Genomic DNA, 19,035 nt, shown 5'->3' with positions numbered 1-19,035 from the left:
TCACCCAGAAAGTGCTGGAAAACTGGAACGCTCTTCCAGAGACTGTTATAGGGGAAAACACCCTCCAGGGATTCAAGACAAAGTTAGACAGGTTCCTGCTAAACCTGAATGTACGCAGGTGAGGCTGGACTCATTTGGAGCACTGGTCTTTGACCCAAGGGCCGCCGCATGAGCGGACAGCTGGGCACGATGGACCACTGATCTGACCCAGCAGTGGCAATTCTTATGTTCTTATGAAAAGTCTCAGGGTGGACTGGCAAAAGCCAAAAGGCTGCTTCTATATCCACTTTTGGCATAAGGACACCGTGTCGCAACAACTGCAGCATATCCACAGCCTGATCAAAAGGGGCATAGTGGACTGTACAAAAATTGGAATCAATGAAAGAACTCACCTCCCTCCATAGGGAAAAGACAGGTTATGAATTAACCAAAACTTTCTCAGCTCCTTCTTTGGCACCACACCCAGAGAAGATACAACAAACTCAACAAAAGGGGAGCCTGAAAAGATCCCACATTCCAGACCAAACATAGTTCCTTCTGAATTTTCTCCTGCACCACAGACAATATGAGAAACAACTGAAGGAGCATTACAAAAATGAAGTTGCAAAGAAGGACCAGAAAAAAGAATCCGAAAACCCATAGAAAACCCCTCCCACAAAAGCTGCACCACTGTTTTGTTTGGATACAACCCAAGCCACCGCTCTACACAGCAAATGGCCAGATGAGTTCCATGGCACTTGGCTACATTTGTGCTGAAAATTACACCCTTGGCAGTCACACTTGCTAGCACTGAATTGGAAATAAACTCTGCTGTCAATTCCCAACCCCTGCTGCCTGAAGGCGTACTCCACAGGTCCCCATCCTCCAGTAATGCCTTGGGTGTCCTCCCATGGGACCTGACCATAAAGCAGACCCCTCTCCTACCCTGGCAAACCCAAGAGGAGCCTCAAACTGAAAGGGCCAAAGATGAGGAATCATCACTGAAAGCCATATGTTGACATCCCAAAAACTCCAAGCCTAAGATTTATCCTTCATTAAACCTTTCCTAAACAACTCATTGTACGTCAACAAGACCCAACACCATAGGTCTTATAAGCCTGCAGAATGAAATTAGAACAGTACAACAAACCCAGATAAAACACAGGCTTAGTCCCCACCCAAAACACTAGTGTAGACATGAAAACTAAGCAACCAATTGAATATATTCTGGGAAACCTTCCCCTTTTTTCACTTTTGACTCATCCTTCTGATCATCCTTTTAATGATCCCCTCTATCCTGTTCCTGCTCCAACGCCAATAAAACAAAGACATCCACTACATTTCCCCTTAATAATTTTCAAATGCAACGTCTGTAAAATCTCAGCATCCAAAGGTGCAATTTCATATAAAGCATGCCACTGCTTAGAAAACTGCCCAGCTGTCAGCAATAGGAGAGGTGCAACAACTGACAACAGATCAGAAACCTTCACCAGCAGCCCATCACTCACAGGACTCCTCTGATGAGTCTCAGGAGTCATAAGGCCCCCAAACTGCCATAGGGTCGCCAGAACCCACCCAATGCTGATGCTTTTCCAAATCTAAACACTTTACCACATACTTAAGATGCTTCAAACTTTTCCTATCACACAAGCACTTCCCTAAATTACGCCCCTGCGATAATCCACCCCCAAAACTCTGACTCCTAAGCACACTCCACTGTGACTCTCATCCAGCTCACCCTCCAAACCCATATCCAACAAGGACTCACTGGTGGCCACTGTAGGCCCAGCACTGGCAGAAGGACTAGCAACTCTGAGGTGGCCCAATATAGAGGGTATCGCTGACTCAGGAACAGGCTCATCCAGCATAACCTGTGAACCTACCCTGGGAGAGTTCCAATTCCAAAAACTGACAGCCCAGGCAGCACCACAACCTCTAGCAGTAGTCTCATGGTACAGCAAAGCCTCTCCTGCCCACTTAAATTGTTTTGAATATTGGAACATACTTTTTCATACATAAACCCTGTTTTATCGGTGAAAAAGCACTGCTAAAATTGCCCCACAATCTACTTTTTACATGACGCACATGTAGGTATGTTTGGGGTCATCATTTGTGCAGAGTGTGGATGAAGTCTCAAAGTACAAATATAGGCAATAAAAAAGGCATTTATGCACATTCTTGAACCACATACATTTATACCTATTTCTAAGTTTAAGTGTACAAGGCTGAATCTTACGTTTTAGTTGTACAGGTTCTGTGAAGCTATTTAAAGAAGATACATAGGTACGTATATGTCTTCAAAATAGGCAACTACTTTGGCCTCTCAACCTGGGCAATCTACATGTACAGAGTTCACAAGCATTTTAAAGAAAGCGATTTATTAAGTTTAATATATGTCAATTACTTTCTCTTAATTATCTTTTTATTTCTTTTTAGTTATTTGGTTGTTTCTTGGCTTGGGAGACTCGAAATGTGAGCATTCCTGCACTGAATGACAGCAAATATATAGGAATGAGTGTGTACAATGTGGGGATCATGTGCATTATTGGAGCTGCTGTATCGTTCCTCACTCGGGATCAGCCCAATGTCCAGTTCTGCATTGTGGCTTTAGTCATCATATTCAGCAGTACCATCACACTCTGTCTTGTTTTTGTGCCAAAGGTAGGTTAATTGATTTATTATCTTTAGTAAGTCACATCTTTAAATTGTTACCTAGTGATTTGAGGTGAATGTCATTTCAAAATTTGTTTGATCTGGCATGAAACAGTCTCCCAGAAGAGGTGGTGGAGACAGAGATCGTGTCTGAATTCAAAAGGGCCTGGGACAGGCACATGGGATCTCTCGAAGAGAGAAAGAGATAATGGTTACTGCGGGTGGGCAAACTAGATGGGCCATTTGGCCTTTATCTGCCATCATGTTTCTGTGTTTCTCTACTGCTATTATGGTATCCTGTCCTGACCTAAGGAAGGAGGTTTTGGTCTCTAAAGTTAGTCAAAAAGGTATTAAAATTAATCCATTAAGAAGATGGCACCTTATTTCCATTTTCAATTTTTGCTTGATAATATTTATTTAATATGGGGTAAGGGCGGGGGGGGGGGGTGGGAGGTGGGCCAACCTTCACCTAGGCGTACAACAGGTATAACCAAAACTTTAGGCAGGTTGCTTAGTCGGCACTTATACATTTTGACTTAGACCAAGTCAAAACAGGTATAAGTGCCGAAAAGGGGCCACTGAGCTGATCGCGGCTGGCGCGATCAGCTCAGCAGCCCAGCAACCTACCCACCCCTCACCGCAACCATCGGGGCAGGAGAGATGCCTCATCTCCCCTGCTGCAATAACGATAGCACCAAGTGCTGCCAAATGCCCAACCGGCCCATGTGCCTAAGGCCTTGCCCACAGGAGGGACCTAAGGCTACTGGGCCGATTCTGGCTGGCCCAGGCACCTAGTGGGGTTTGAGCCGCCTGGGCCATTCCAGGGATGGCTGGCCTGTCGGACGAACGGGCTTGGCACCTGTCCGTCCGACCAATGATTTTTAAGATACGGGGAGGGGGATTGGGGGTGGGGGGTCGGGGGGGTCGCAGGGGGGTTCGCAGGTCAGCAGGGGGGCTGATTCGGGGTTCAGGGGGCGGTCGCGGGGGGGGGGTTGCGTTGAGGGCAGGAGGGCCTGGGATCCCTCTTGCCCGTATCTTAGTGGGAGTGGGGGGGTTTGTCTGGGCAGGAAGGCTTGGGATTCCTCCTGTCCGATCGTGATCGGTGGGTGGGGGGGTGGGGGTGCCGTGGTGCAAGAGGGCTTGGGCTCCCTCTTGCCCCGATCGTGTCGGGGAAGGTGGGTGCCGCCGGGGCAAGAGGGCTTGGGTTCCCTCTTGCCCCGATCGAGTCGAGGGAAGGTGGGTGCCGCCGGGGCAAGAGGGCTTTGCCTCCCTCTTGCCCCAATCGAGTCGGGGAAAGGTGGGTGCTGCTGGGGCAAGAGGGCTTGGGCTCCCTCTTGTCCCAATCGTAGTCGGTGGTTCGGGGTGCCGCAGGCCAGGAGGGCTTAGGTTCCCTCCTGCCCGGATCGTTGTAGGGGGAATTCTGTAACCAGTGTTGTTTTTGACAGACACCGGTTACAGAATCCAGCTTTTAGGCGAAGGACTGGCTCTTCCTTCGCTTAAAAGCCCTTCTTTTGGGCGTTTGGGACTTAGGCTTTTTTTAGGTTGATTATGTGGTGTAAGTTTAGACGTAGTGGTGGTCTGGGCGTTTAAACAGCTGAACGTAAAGGCAGGCCATTATTTAAAAAAAACTCCTTTTGGACATGTTTTTTGATAATGGACATTTTCCCTGCTTCTATTTTCAACATTTAAGGCCTTAGGCCAAAAGGGAACTTAGACGTTTTTCTTGATTATGCCCCTCCACATATATAGCTATAGAAGAAATTGATGATACACATTTTTAAATGTCTTCTAAATGTGTTTGCTATCTCTCACATTCCAGCTCATTACACTGAGGACAAATCCTGATGCAGCAACTCAGAACAGAAGGTTCCAGTTCACTCACAATCAGAAGAAAGAAGATTCAAAAACATCAACTTCGGTCACCAGTGTCAATCAAGCTAGCACATCTCGATTAGAAGGACTGCAGTCTGAGAATCATCGTCTAAGAATGAAAATTACAGAGGTAGTTATGCTATGCTTTCAGTAGCAGGTCCTCAGTTGCAACTAAGAATGCCATACTGTACACACAAGCATTTAGGTTATAGCACATGAAGTGGACAGAGCTTAAAACTGTTGTTTGTTGTTGACTTTAAACTGGGAAGTTGATAGATTTCCACTGTACATAAGAACATAAGAATTGCCGCTGCAGGGTCAGACCAGTGGTCCATCACACGCCGCGGCCCTTGGTTTAAAGACCAGTGCCCTAACCGAGCCTAGCTTTACCTGCATACTTTCTGGTTCAGCAGGAACTTGTCTAACTTTATCTGGAATCCTTGGAGGGTGTTTTCTCCTATAACAGCTTCTGGAAGAGCGTTTCAGTTTTCCACCACTCTCTGGGTGAGGAAAAACTTCCTTATGTTTGTACGGAATCTATCCCCTTTTAATTTTAGAGAGTGCCCTCTCGTTCTCTCTATCTTGGAGAGGGTGAACAACCTGTCTCTATCAACTAAGTCTATCCCCTTCATTCTCTTGAATGTTTCAATCATGTCCCCTCTCAGTCTCCGCTTTTCAAGGGAGAAGAGGCCCAGTTTCTCTAATCTCTCATTGTACGGCAGCCCCTCCAGCCCTTTAACCATTTTAGTCGCTCTTCTCTGGACCCTTTCGACTAGTACCGTGTCTTTCTTCATGTACGGCAACCAGTGCTGGACGCAGTACTCCAGGTGAGGGCGCACCATGGCCTGGTACAGCGGCATAATAACCTTCTCTGATCTGTTCGTGATTCCCTTCTTAATCATTTTTTTTCGGCGTTATTTTTGTGACAAATGCACACCAATGGATTGCTCCATGTCATCTGTGTACTTTGAAGCATTTTCTTCCTTTGTGCACTGGGTGGCAGAACAGATGTTGGGGTTTGGTTCTTTTGTCCATTATTTGGTGACTTTTTTAATGGGGGACCCATGGCCAGCTTGCAGTTTCAGCAACTTTTTTCTGCATTCCATGTGGAGATCCCAATGTGCAGTGCCTTGGCCTTCCTGGATACTGAGCTTGATTTCATTAGTATGGAGTCCTGCCTTCATGTATGGCAACCAGTGCTGGACACAGTATCCCAGGTGGGGGCGTACCATGGCCCAGTTACAGTGGCATGATAACCTTCTCCGATCGTTCGTGATCCCCTTCTTAATCATTCCTAGCATTCTGTTTGCCCTTTTCGCCACCGCCGTGCATTGCACTGACGGCTTCATCAACTTGTCGACCAGTGCTCCTAGGTCTCTTTCCTGGGGGGGGGGGGTCTCTCTGAGTACCACACCAGACAATCCTGTATTCGTGAAAAAGATTTTTGTTACCGAAATGCATCACCTTACACTTATCTACGTTAAACCTCATTTGCCATGTGGCGGCCCATTTCTCAATCTGGAAGGAAATATATGGGCAACTGGAAAGAATATATGAGCAACTTGAAGGAAATATATGGGCAACTGATAATAGCTTATAAAAGGGGGAATGGGGAAGTAGCCTAATGACTAGAGCAGCAGATTAAGAACCAGTGAAGTGTTGTTCAAATCCCACTGACACCCCTTGTGATCTTGGGCAAGTCACTTAAGCCACTTACCCCTCCATTACCTCTAGTAACAAGAAAATACCTACTAAAAATGCATCTATTTTCACTATAGTCCAGGAGTTAAGCTCTATACTGACTGACTCTTAATGTTCCTGTCTTAAACCTTATTAATCTTATTTAAGCTGCAATGATTCCTAGTAGACAATTGCGTGGTATAAGAAACAATATGATATGGTAGAGTATGGTACGGTACCTGAATACAGCTGGCCTTGAATTACTAATGAAAAATGCATGCACTAAATCCAAAAATCTGTACTAAACCCTGAAATGACTTTTTAAATATGTCCTTTGATAAGGTAGTGCTCAAATCTCTAATTCATTCTCACTTCCAATAGACTTCCCTCAAATGGATTCAGATTCACCATACATCATTGGCACGGTAATTACATAAAGGACCAGATGTACCAGAAGGGCTTTTCCCGTTCTTGGCTACAGAAAACATGCTTTGTTTTTAGGCACTAAAGCAGGGGTGTCAAACTCGATCGCATCAGGAGCCGAAATCAAAAACATAGGCTAAGTCGCGGGCTGAATTTTCTATCAAGATACTTAAGGCGTCCTCTTATTTAAGGTACGCTAACTGATTTAGCGAGCGCTAAATGCGCACCTTAATAAAAGGACCCCTTAGTCTTAGTAGAAGTATAGGGTTACAACCTCCCCAACCCCACGCCGGCTCTGTGATGTAAACAAAATAAATAAAAAAGACTTTTCCTCTCTCTTTTAGGTTCTAGTTCACGCTTGCTGTCTAACACCAGCTCTGGGAGGATTCACATTTCAAATCTGACATATTGTAATCCCATATTGATCTGTGTTGTGGTGTCTCCTGCCATCCTTGTATCATTTTTGTTTCATTTTACTCTCTTTTATTGTTTTTATCCTATTTTTACTATTTGATTTTGTTTTGTTCGATTCTTATTTTGTCTTTGTATCCTCTACAACCTGAACATGGCCGTTAACTGCAGAATAGTTCAATCTTACTTACTGGCCTGCATTGATGCTTTTGGGCTCTGTCTGTTGTAGACCTGTGCGGTGCGGAGTGCCCGGAGCGCCTCTTAATTTCTGCCACTTTTCCCCTGCTGCTATCTTGTGTTCGTGGGATCGCACTCCTGTCTACCAGGGCCTGGTTGAAGTGCCACGGCCCAATGGCATCGTCGAGGGATCACTTTTGGTTGACAGGGCCCGCCTGGATGTTGTACAGCTAGATACTTTTGACTGGATGCGCCCTTCATCGCCTCCTTCGGCTCCCCAACCGTTGGTGCCTGGGGAATGTGCTGCAGCTCGGTGGGGAACTTGTGGCGGCTGCAGTGCTCCAATTTCGACACTGGATGGAGGAAAATGGAGCACGCTCACTCCCACCAATCAGATGTCTATTTCAGTGGTGACGGACAAGCACAAGGGCCAATGAGGAAGAGTGCTGACCCCAGCCATTCATGCGTCCTCATACATTCTCTCTGCCGCAGGAAGGGACGGCGGGCCAAATCGCAGGCCAAATTTAATCACCCTGCGGGCCAAATTTGGCCCATGGGCCAGAGTATGACGTGTCTGCACTAAAGTAAACAATTTCAAAGCACAAGTAGCTTTAAAGACATTATAAAGGGGTAGGTTTTCTAAGCCTCAGTTGGAAACTGTATGTGTAAATTTGGGGATAACAGGTAGAAAAGCCGAATCTGCCCAAGTGAGTTTTCAATCAGATAAAAGTACTTGCATAGCTCTTTACTCTAACCACAATAAAAAGCTATGTTCCAGGGGGAAGGGGAATATAACTTGATCAAGGTAACCCCTTCCCCCCAAAAAAACAACCAAAAGCAACATGCCTGTTTATACATGTGTTTAAGTCTAAAAATGAATATACATAGTTAATCGCATAATGTATGCTTCCATTGGAAATAAGATAAATTATGCACATAGGCCCTGATTCTACAAAGTGCGTCCCGATTTTAGGCAGCTGTAGGCGTCCTACAGCTGTCTAATCAGCCAATCGGGATGCACATTTTTTTTAAAAATGCTCCCCAGGCAGGCCGCCTATATTGAAGGCACCTCTGGGAGCCTAGGTAAGCCCGCAAGACACCTAAGCTCGCCTAAGACGCGGCCGCTATACTTATCGCGGCAAGGGATCTCTCTGCCGCTATAAGTATAGCAGCTGCAGCCGCCTGTCCGATTGCTGGCAGGAGGGTGCCCAAACCCTCCTGATGGAAGATGCCCCCCTGACATTACCAATCGCCGGCAGGAGGGTGCCCAATCCCTCCTGCCGGAAGACGCCCCCCCTCCGCATCCCTCCCCGCGCTAACAGCCCCCAAACCTCCCCCCCACCAAACTAACCTTTAATTGTTGGCCAGACGGGTCTTGCCCGTCCAGCCGGCAGCCCCCCTTGTCGAAATGAGGTGGGCCCGCCCCTTCCCGGCCCATCCCGCGAAGCCTAAGGCCTGATTGGCCCAGGCTCTAGAAGCCTGGACCAATCAGGCCTTAGGCATAGCGGTCTGCCCATCCCCACTAAGCCTAAGGCCTGATTCGACGAGGCGGGCCTGCCGGCTGGACAGGCAAGACCCGTCTGGCCAACAATTAAAGGTTAGTTTGGTGGGGGGAAGGTTTGAGGGCTGTTAGCATGGGGGGGGGCGTCTTCCGGCAGGAGGGATTGGGCACCCTTCTGCCGGCGATCGGACAGACTATACTTATAGTGGCAGAGAGATCCCTTGCCACGATAAGTATAGCAGCCGCATCTACTCTAACCCGATTCTGTAACCGGCGTTTGTAACATGGACACCGGTTACAGAATTGGAGTTTAGTGTAGGCCCGATTCCTTATAGGACGCCTCTCCTGGGCTGTCCTATACAGAATCTGGGCCATAGTGCCTAGTTTCCAGTGGTCTTGGTTGCCAGCACTTTATTTGTCTATTCATTAGCACTATGGGCCTGATTCTATACATGGCACCTAAAGGTTAGGTGCCGACTAGAGAGGTGCTAAGCACGATTCTATAAAAGTTAAGTGCACTTTATAGAATCACACTTAGTGTATCTAAGTGGCCTTAGGCGTCACTAGGCATCCTAACTTTTAGGCCAGGGGTGTCCAACCTTTTGGCTTCCCTGGGCCGCATTGGTTGGAAAAAAATGTTTCTGGGGCCGTGCAAATGCTGCAGCAAGACAGAGGAGGAAGCCGGCAAGACGGTAAACACCCTGGGTAGCAGAGGAAAACACTGCATCGCCCTTGACCGGGGCCACACAAAATACTTCACGGGGCCGCATGCGGCCCTCGGGCCACAGGTTGGACACCCCTATTTTAGGCGCATTGTATTTAGGCCAGGGTTTTCTTGGCTTAAATACCTGCGTCTAAGTTATGCACTTACCAGCGCCTAAGTCCAAAACAAGCATCTAAATCTAAAACATGCCCATGATCCGCCCCTTAACCACACCTACTTTGTGGCATGCGCCTTGGACTAGGCACCTACATTATAGCGGTAGGCACCTACCAAGATAAGCGCCTAACATCCAATTAAGTGAAATTTACACCATTTATGAGGTACTAATTTTCAATTATCAGCACCAATTAAGTCTATGAAATAAGTTAGGTGCCTACATTGGCTAAACACGCTGATATAGGTGTCTTAACTTTAGATGGACTTTATAGAATTCCCCAATATATGTTCTGGCAAAGGTCTCTCTGGAGTTAGCTCACTTGGACAAAAGCTCACTGTGAATGAGGATATGGGTGTACTATTTACATGGTTTTTTTACAATTTTAAATGGGAAGTCTTTACATAATTGTAAACAGCAAATGGAATGACAAGTCAAATGCAAGGTACAAATTGCTTGGACCGGATGGTATACATCCAGAGTGCTGATAAAATTGAAAAATTAACTTGCAGAGCTATTGTTAGTAATTTGTAATTTTTGTCTAAAATCCAGTATAGTACCGGAAGACTGGAGGGGGTGGCCAACGTGATGCCGATTTTTCATAAGGGTTCAAGAGGTGATCCAGGAAATTACAGCCCAGCGAGTCTGACATCAGTGCTAGGCAAAATGGTAGAGACTATTATAAAGAACAAAGTGACAGAACATATACACAAGCATGGATTAATGAAAAAAAAGCAATATGGATTTAGTCAAAGGAAATCTTGCCTCACCAATCTACTGCATTTCTTTGAAGGGGTGCATAAACATGTAGATAAAGATGAGCTGATTGATATCATGTAGTTGGATTTTCAAAAGGCATTGGACAATTACCTCATGAAAGGCTTCTGAGGAAATTAGAGAGTCATAGGATAGGAGGTAATGTCCTATTTTGGATTAAGAACTGGTTGAAAGGAAGCAGAGAGTAGGTTTAAATGGTAAATATTCTCAATGGAGAAGGGTAAATAGTGGGGTTCCCCAGGGTCTGTGCTGAGACCGCTGCAAAGTTGTTAAATCACAAGAGGATTGTGAAAAATTGCAAGAGCACCTTGCGAGACTGGGAGACTGAGCGTCAAAATGACAGATAACATTTAATGTGAGCAATTGCAAAGTGATGCATGTGGGGAAGAGGAACTTGAACTATAGCTACATGATGCAGGGTTCCACATCAGAAGTCAGTGCCCAGGAAAAGGATCTAGGTGTCATCGTTGAGGATACGTTGAAACCATCAGCTCAATGTGCAGCGGTGGCTTAGAAAGCAAATAGATTGTTAGGAATTATCAGAAAAGAAATGGAAAACAAAGATGAAAATGTTATGATGCCCTTGTATCGCTCGATGGTGCGGCCACACCTCAAATACTTTGTGCAATTCTGGTCGCCGTATCTCAAAAAAGATGTAGTGTAATTACAAAAGGTACAGAGAAAGGCGATTAAAATGATAAAAGGCATTGGATGGCTTCCCTATGAGGACAGTCTAAAGTGGGTAGGGCTCTTTAGCTTGGAGAAGAGATAGCTCAGGGGTGATATGATAGCGGTCAATAAAATACAGAGTGGAGTGGAAAGGGTAGATGCGAATTACTTGTTTACTCTTTCCAGAATTACTTAGTAGTAGATTTAAAACAAACTGGAGAAATGTGTAATTAAATTCTGGCATTCTTTATTAGAGAATGGGGTGAAATCAGTTGGCTTAACAGGGTTTTAAAAAGGTTTGGATAATTTCCTAAAAGAGATGGCTTGGGGAAATCAACTTCTTATTCCTAGGATTTGCAGTATAAAATCTGTTTTATTACTTGGGATCTAGCTAGTACTTGGGACTTTGGTTGGCCACTGTTGTAAACTGGATGCTGGGCTTGATGGACCTTCTGGCTGACCCAGTATGGCAATTCTTATGTTCAAAATTTTAGAGAGAAAGCACAGAATTGAGACTGGTCAATAGTTTTCTAGGAATTTTGGACCTAAATTACTTTTTTATGAATAGGGATACTGTTACAGATACTCTCATTTTTTTCTAAGGTTGCTTCTCCTTCAAGATTGATTTATAATTTGGTATCTGTTAATGCAAATTCTATTTTTTCAGCTATCTAAAGATGAATACTAAGATACCTATAAAAGGAGCATTCATAAGTTTTGTGTGCTGTCTTCAACAAAGTTAATTCCAAACATATGCTTTTGTTGTTCATTTCACATGCTGTACTGTACTTGTCAAGTGAGGGGTAAGAATGTCAATCTGTTTTAAAGAATAGATTATTTAACATTTTTTGTGTTTAAAGTTAGATAGTGTATGCATTACTTATCAAGAATGATTTGAATATCAGGAAAGGAAATCAAAGGCCCTAATAGGTAGGTTAAGATGCAAAAAGGTCTATATATCTAAATTATAGTCATTGGCTTAGAGGCAGGCAGATGAGGTGGAGTCCCAACAGAGCCCGGAGGAAGGACTAGCGGACTGTGCAAATGACACAGACCTGAGACCAGAGGTGGGGACCCAACAGAGCCCGGAAGAAGGACTAGCGGACTGCGCAAATGACACAGATCTGAGACCAGAGAGACAGCTGAGGAAAGGGAGATCAGCTATCATAGTTGGAGACTCAATCCTGAGAGGAGTGGACAGTCACATAGCCAGAGGGAGAGAAGACCGTCTAGTGACATGTCTCCCAGGGGCAAGAACAAAGGACGTCATCGACAGAATTGGGAGGATCCTGGAGGGAGCCGAGACAGAGGAGACAGCAGTAGTAGTCCACATTGGAACCAACGACGTCAGCAGGAGGAACTTCAACAGGACTACACTAACTGCGTCCCACACCGCAGGCTGTTGAGCAAAATGAAATCGATGGGGTTAGGAGAAACACTAACTACTTGGGTCAATGATTGGCTAAGTGGAAGACTTCAAAGGGTAATGGTTAACGGTACCCTCTCTAAAACATCGGAGGTGACCAGCGGAGTACCGCAGGGTTCAGTCCTGGGCCCACTCCTTTTCAACATATTCATAGGGGATCTGACTCAGGGGCTTCAGGGTAAAATAACATTATTCGCCGACGACGCTAAACTATGCAATATAGTAAGGGAATGTACTTTACAGGATAGTATGGCACAGGACCTGCTTACATTGGAAAGATGGTCCTCGACCTGGCAGCTGGGCTTTAACGCTGGGAAATGTAAGGTTATGCACCTCGGTAGCGGTAATCCATGCAGAAATTACACCTTGAATGGAGAAACTTTAACTTGTACTTCGGCGGAACGAGACCTAGGAGTAATCATCAGTGCAGACATGAAAACTGCCAATCAAGTGGAGAAGGCTTCATCTAAAGCAAGGCAGATGATGGGATGTATCAGTAGAAGCTTTGTCAGCAAGAAGCCTGAAGTCATAATGCCATTGTACAGAACCATGGTGAGACCTCATCTGGAATACTGTGTACAATTCTGGAGGCCACATTACCGTAAAGATGTGCTTAGAATCGAATCGGTTCAACGGATGGCCACCAGGAGGATCTCGGGGCTAAAGGGTCTCTCGTACGAGGAGAGACTAAACAAACTACAGCTCTACACTCTAGAAGAACGTAGGGAGAGGGGAGACATGATTGAGACATTTAAATACATCACGGGACGTATCGAGGTGGAAGATGATATCTTCTTTCTCAGGGGACCCTCTGCCACTAGAGGGCATCCGCTCAAACTCAGAGGCGGGAAATTTCATAGCGACATCAGGAAGTATTTCTTCACAGAAAGAGTGGTTGACCGTTGGAATGAGCTTCCAGCGCAGGTGATCGAGGCCAGCAGCATGCTGGACTTTAAGAATAAATGGGATACCTATGTGGGATCCCTACGAGGGTCAAACTGGAATATCGGTCGCTAGGTATAGACTTAAGAGGATGGGTCAGTAGGGTGGGCAGACTTGATGGGCTATAGCCCTTTTTTGCTGTCATCTTCTATGTTTCTATGTTTCTATGACCAGTTCAGGATCCTGGGGAGGAAACTGAAACTGAGGACAAGGAAGATAGCCTTCTCAGAGATCCTGCCAGTACCGAGAGCGGACACAAGGAGGCAGAGCGAACTACAAGCAATGAATGGTTGGCTGAGGAGATGGTGCGAAGAGGAGGGTTTCCACTTTGTTAGGAACTGGACAACTTTCTTGGGGAAGAAAAATGGGCCAAAAAGTGGCAAATGAGTTTCAACATAGGGAAATGCAAGGTCATGCATATAGGGGAAAAAAAACGATGTTCACTTACAAAATAGAGGAATCAGCACTAGGGGTGAGCGACCTTGAAAGAGACCTGGGAGTGATGGTAGACACAACATTGAAGGCGTCGGCGCAGTGTGCAACAGCCTCAAGGAAAGCAAACAAAATGTTGGGTATCATTAAGAAGGGTATCACGACCAGGATGAAGGAAGTCATCCTGCCACTGTATCGTGCAATGGTGCGGCCGCATCTGGAATACTGTGTCCAGTACTGGTCGCCGTACCTCAAGAAGGACATGGCAGTACTTGAGGGAGTCCAGAGAAGAGCAACTAAGCTGATAAAGGGTATGGAAAATCTCTCATATACTGACAGATTGAAACAGTTAGGACTGTTCTCCCTGGAGAAGCGGAGACTTAGGGGAGACATGATAGAAACCTTCAAGATCCTGAAAGGCATAGAGAAAGTAGACAGGGACAGATTTTTCAAACTAAGGGGAACCACAAGTACAAGGGGGCACTCGGAGAAATTGAAAGGGGACAGGTTTAGAACAAACGCTAGGAAGTTCTTTTTCACCCAGAGGGTGGTGGATACATGGAATATGCTTCCAGAGGCTGTGGTGGACAGGAGCACTGTACAGGGCTTCAAAGAAGGTTTGGATAGGTTCCTAGAGAAAAGAGGGATTGAGGGATATAGATAGGTGTAGAGATGGGTTATAGGGATAGGAGTAGAGGTAAGTTATAGGAATAGGAGTAGAGATAGGTTATAGAGCTAGTCAGGGACCACTGCTCAGGCAATGGGCCTGATGGGCCGCCGCGGGAGCGGACCGCTGGGCGAGATGGACCTTTGGTCTGCCTCAGCGGAGGCAACTTCTTATGTTCTTATATATCAGGTAAGTGGAAGAACTTGATATATCAGTATTTCCCAGTCTTTTCCTGGAGGCATACCCAATTTCTTGGATTTTCAAGACTATGTCACTGAATATGCTTAAGGTAGATTTTCATGCACACTGTCTTCATTGCCTAAAGAAGGATATGGCGACACTCGAGAGGGTCCAGAGAAGAGCAAAAAAAAAAAAAGGTTAAGGGGCATGGAAGACCTTTCATATGCTGAGAGGCTGGAGAAACTGGGGCTCTTTTCCCTGGAAAAACGGAAACTTAGAGGGGACATGATAGAAACTTACAAGATCATAAAGGGTATAGAGAAGGTAGAGAGGGGCAGATTCTTCAGACTGGCAGGGGAAACAAAAACAAGAGGGCACTCAAGAAAATTGAAGGGAGACAGATTCAGAACAAATGCTAGGAAGTTCTTCTTCACTCAGAGAGTAGTGGATACCTGGAATGCACTTCCGGAGGAGGTGGTAGAGCAGAGTACGATTTTGGGTTTCAAAAAGGGGTTGGACAAGTTCTTGAAGGAAAAGGGGATTGAGGGGTATAGTTAGAGGAGTACTATATAGGATAAAATGTCTTAAGTAAAGGATCACTTACAGGTCACGGACCTGGGGGGCCGCCGCGGGGGCGGACTGCTGGGCACGATGGACCTATGGTCTGACTCGGCAGAGGCGATGCTTATGTTCTTAGTAGGGTAATAGACAGTGCAAAGCAGAGTCTTTTGTTTTGAGTCTGGAAGGGAATTATAATGAGAATCATTGATATGAACTGAGATTTCATTACTAATGTTGGAAGTTTCATTAACAGTGTTATTGCTCTGAGAGTCAATATACTTGAGGAGATGTGTCTTCTATTAGGCAATCATCTCAAGAAAGGAAACTTTGGGCTCCTTTTACAAAGCCACACTAGGACCTCAACGCGTGGAAAAGCGCGCGCTAACTTGCCGCACGCGCTAGCCGCGACCGCCTCCTTTTTGAGCAGGCGGTAGATTTCCAACTAGCACACGCTATAGCGCGTGCTAATCCGGTGCGTGCGATAAAACCGCTAGCGTGGCTATGTAAAAAGAGCCCTTTGTAGCCATGAAAGGAATTGGTGTTACCACAACTGAACAGTTAGTAAAAATTCTGGACAACAAAACCTAGTTCAAAAGAGCATTATGAGATACGAAGTAAGTGTGTGGCGGGGAGTGTGTGGCGCAAGGGCTAGAGCTACAGCCTCAGCACCCTGAGGATATGGGTTCAAATCCCTCACTGCTCCTTGTGACCCTGGGCAAGTCACTTAATCTCCTCATTGCCCCAGATAGAGTTTGAGCCCACCAGGACAGATAAGGAAATATGATAAAGTACCTGAATGAAAACCACTTGGGATATAGTTGGTATATAAATAATTTAAAAAAATAAATAAGCGAGCTGCATTTGCACATCAAGGTATAGGCAAATGCCTGTAAGAGGTCTAGTGAGTATATATATAGACCAGATGGGAAGAAGTATACTGTTTTCAAAGTCAGTATGCTATCCTGATTAAGATATATAAGTGGCCTCCTCCCCCCCTATAGCTACTCCCATTCTTCTAGTTCCTTCAGAATAAGGAAGTAGTTGGAGTAACTCTTGGTTTCTGCTTTCAAGGCAATATTTGTTCTGTTTATTTGCTATTTCTTTCTTTCTTTTTTCTTGCATCACCAGCTCTATAGCAGGTGGTCAGCAAGTGTCAAGGTTCTTTAAGGAAGAGGAGAAACGGAATTGGAAAAGAAGCTCCAGAAGAGTAGCTTTTTTGTTGAAGCAAAACAGGAAGCCCTCTTGTACCACTTAAAGAGATTATGTGATAGTGGATATGAGAGTCGGCATTGATGGCATAATGGAAGAAGTCCGCCGTTGGTCCAAAGAGGAGGCAGAAAAGGCAAAATGATGGGTATGCATGTCCAAAATGCACCCATGAATGGCACTGGAAAGTGTGTGTAGAACCTGGTTGAACCTGATGAGAACCTGGCTGATCCTGGATGTACTATTGCAATGAATTTTCTAATCCAGTATGTTCAATAAGAATCCCATGGCACTTAGTATCCCAAAAGAATCAAAATACAGGCTTGTACAGCTTTTCAGGCAGTGCCACTAAATATGTGCCATGGTTCCAAGTTCTCCACAGTGTCACCAGCAAAGGGACAACACTGCAGGGAAACAGTGCTGCAGTTGCACTGGGGTTGAATACCATCGCTAGAGCACCTTTACAGTGTTGTCTTACAAATTTAAGTCCTTAGATCAATGTCAGAGTATGCCACCTTTGGTTCCAATTCCCATCTCCATCGATGTGCCACAGGAGTTGGGCCCTGATCACTTAAGTAACAATATAAAGCAGATACAAGACCTTTAGATGATAAATAGTCCTCACATATGTCCTGCAGGTAGGCCTCAATACAAGTCACATAAGATGTTTAACAGATAAAAAAGTAGCAGTTGCAGGTAAGCTTAACAATGGGCAGGAGGCAAAGAATATGTGTCAGCCAGAGTATCAAAAGCTATGATCGCAGCATCACCAGAAAGTTGACCCAGTCGTTCCAATACGTGACATCTCCAAAACTGATATGGCCCTGGTAAAAGACCAGGAGAAAAAGCAGGATTAAAAACAATTGGAGTGTGATACAAAATATAGACCTGGGGATTGGAACTGATCCTGTCCAATGCATGGAATGTCACCAAAGTAACCGGTGAGCAGCCTTCAGGGAGCTATTGATGCTAGGGAGGGAGCCAAAGGAGATAGGATAGTGGAATCTTGCCCACCAGCCACTGCTGTAAGGGTATCCACATTTTAAAAGCATGATTCTTGAACCATTCGATTGTGGCTTGGGCCTGAGCAGTGAAGAAGAAAATTCAAAACATCAAGTCTACCTTTTTTGCCACTCTAGCACAGGAGGTCTCGCAAGAGACGAGGCCTCTTATTCTGCCATATAAAACAAAAACTTTGATTGCATCTTATCAGTAGAAGCATCTTTCTGCATTAATAGCAAACACACAGGCAAGAGGTAATACCTGAAATAAATACATCATACCAAACAAGATGTTCATTTTAACAATAGGAATCCTTGTAAACCAGGAAAAGGGTAGCAGAGACCACCGTTGCAGATCAGCCTGAAATGCACACAGCAGACGCAAATAATTTCACTGAAAAAGATCACAATAAGAAATTGTGAGGCGAACCCCTGAGAAAGTAAGATTTTAAAGCCTATTTACTGTAAATGGAAAGGAAGCCTATAATGTCGACAGCAGACTCGCATTTAGTGAAAGATTCAGAGCCTCTGTCTTGGTCATGTTGACTTTAAAGCCATAACCCTCAAGCTCTTTAATCGGTTTAGGGGAAAGAAAGGCTCAGTAAGATATTGTAGTAGCTTTTTTAATAGATTGCCTGGTCCCACATGGTGACACTGGGAAGAAAAGTGCACATGTGTGTGCAATGAGGCTTCTGGAAAAGTAGCTCGGAAGTTTCCCATGGCAGGCTCCGTTGAATGATGCCACCCAAACTAAACTTTTCGTTGTTTCTTGTGTGTATGTTTCCTGCTGTCCTCGGAGAACATCTGCTACAGATGAATCATTTCACTGTATTCTGTGCATTTACGTGCAGAAGGGGCGTGTGAATACAGGTGCCTTGTTACAGAATTGCCTGGCTCAAATAAAGAAGAATAAATAATAGGGAGAGAATATTCCGCTGTCTTCTTCCTAGTACAGATTTATTCATTTAACCTTTTAAAGCAATTTAATTAGCAGAGGGGGCTCCTGACTGCTAATATTCAGCGGCACTTAACTGGACAAAGAGCCCCTGCACTGTCCGGTTAATGCTGAGGCGCTCTGTGGGAGAAGCCGGTACTTAAACAGTTAATGGCGATGTTCAGAAGACCACGAACTGGATAAGTAAGTGGTTAACTTTAGCAGAGGAAAAAGGCATTATTCCTGCCAGTTTACCACTTTGATCCTGGGGGATCTTGATCTTTCGGGAGAAGTTGAGAGTGAGGAGAAATACTTAATGCAGGCCCCAGCTGAATATTGGCTGGACTGTAGTTATAAAAAAAACAAAAAGACATGAAAGAGATAATGTTTAAGGTAAAGAATAATTATTAGTAAAATGCAGTTCTCTGTGACATGATCAGCCAAAACAAGATAAAGGAGCCCTTGGTCTCCACTAACACTTAGCATATGGTAAAACCCATGCTAACTACCGTATTTTTTGCTCCATAAGACGCACTTTTTTCCCAAAAAAGTGGGTGGAAAAACGGTTGCGTCCTATGGAGCGAATATACCCCACCACCCCCCGTTACCATATTTAGACCGCCCCTCGCCCACCACTGTTGCTGCTACTGGTCGCTCGCTGCTGACG

At 45.1% G+C, this 19,035-nt stretch overlaps 1 protein-coding gene across 9 annotated transcripts in view; it reads left to right on the top strand.

Annotated features, from left to right (window-relative positions):
* Window positions 1–19,035, top strand: part of GABBR2 (gamma-aminobutyric acid type B receptor subunit 2) — a 1,059,696-nt gene that overhangs the window by 995,575 nt on the left and 45,086 nt on the right. For all 9 annotated transcript variants that reach the window (XM_033929595.1, XM_033929596.1, XM_033929597.1 and 6 more), the window contains 2 exons: window positions 2,416–2,640; window positions 4,451–4,633. In XM_033929595.1, coding sequence (XP_033785486.1) covers window positions 2,416–2,640; window positions 4,451–4,633 — 408 coding nt within the window. The remainder of the gene's footprint in view (window positions 1–2,415; window positions 2,641–4,450; window positions 4,634–19,035) is intronic.

The sequence above is a fragment of the Geotrypetes seraphini genome, chromosome 2 (assembly GCF_902459505.1).
Source record: "Geotrypetes seraphini chromosome 2, aGeoSer1.1, whole genome shotgun sequence".
Lineage (NCBI taxonomy): Eukaryota > Metazoa > Chordata > Amphibia > Gymnophiona > Dermophiidae > Geotrypetes > Geotrypetes seraphini.
This window is presented reverse-complemented; position numbering and strand designations above follow the sequence as displayed.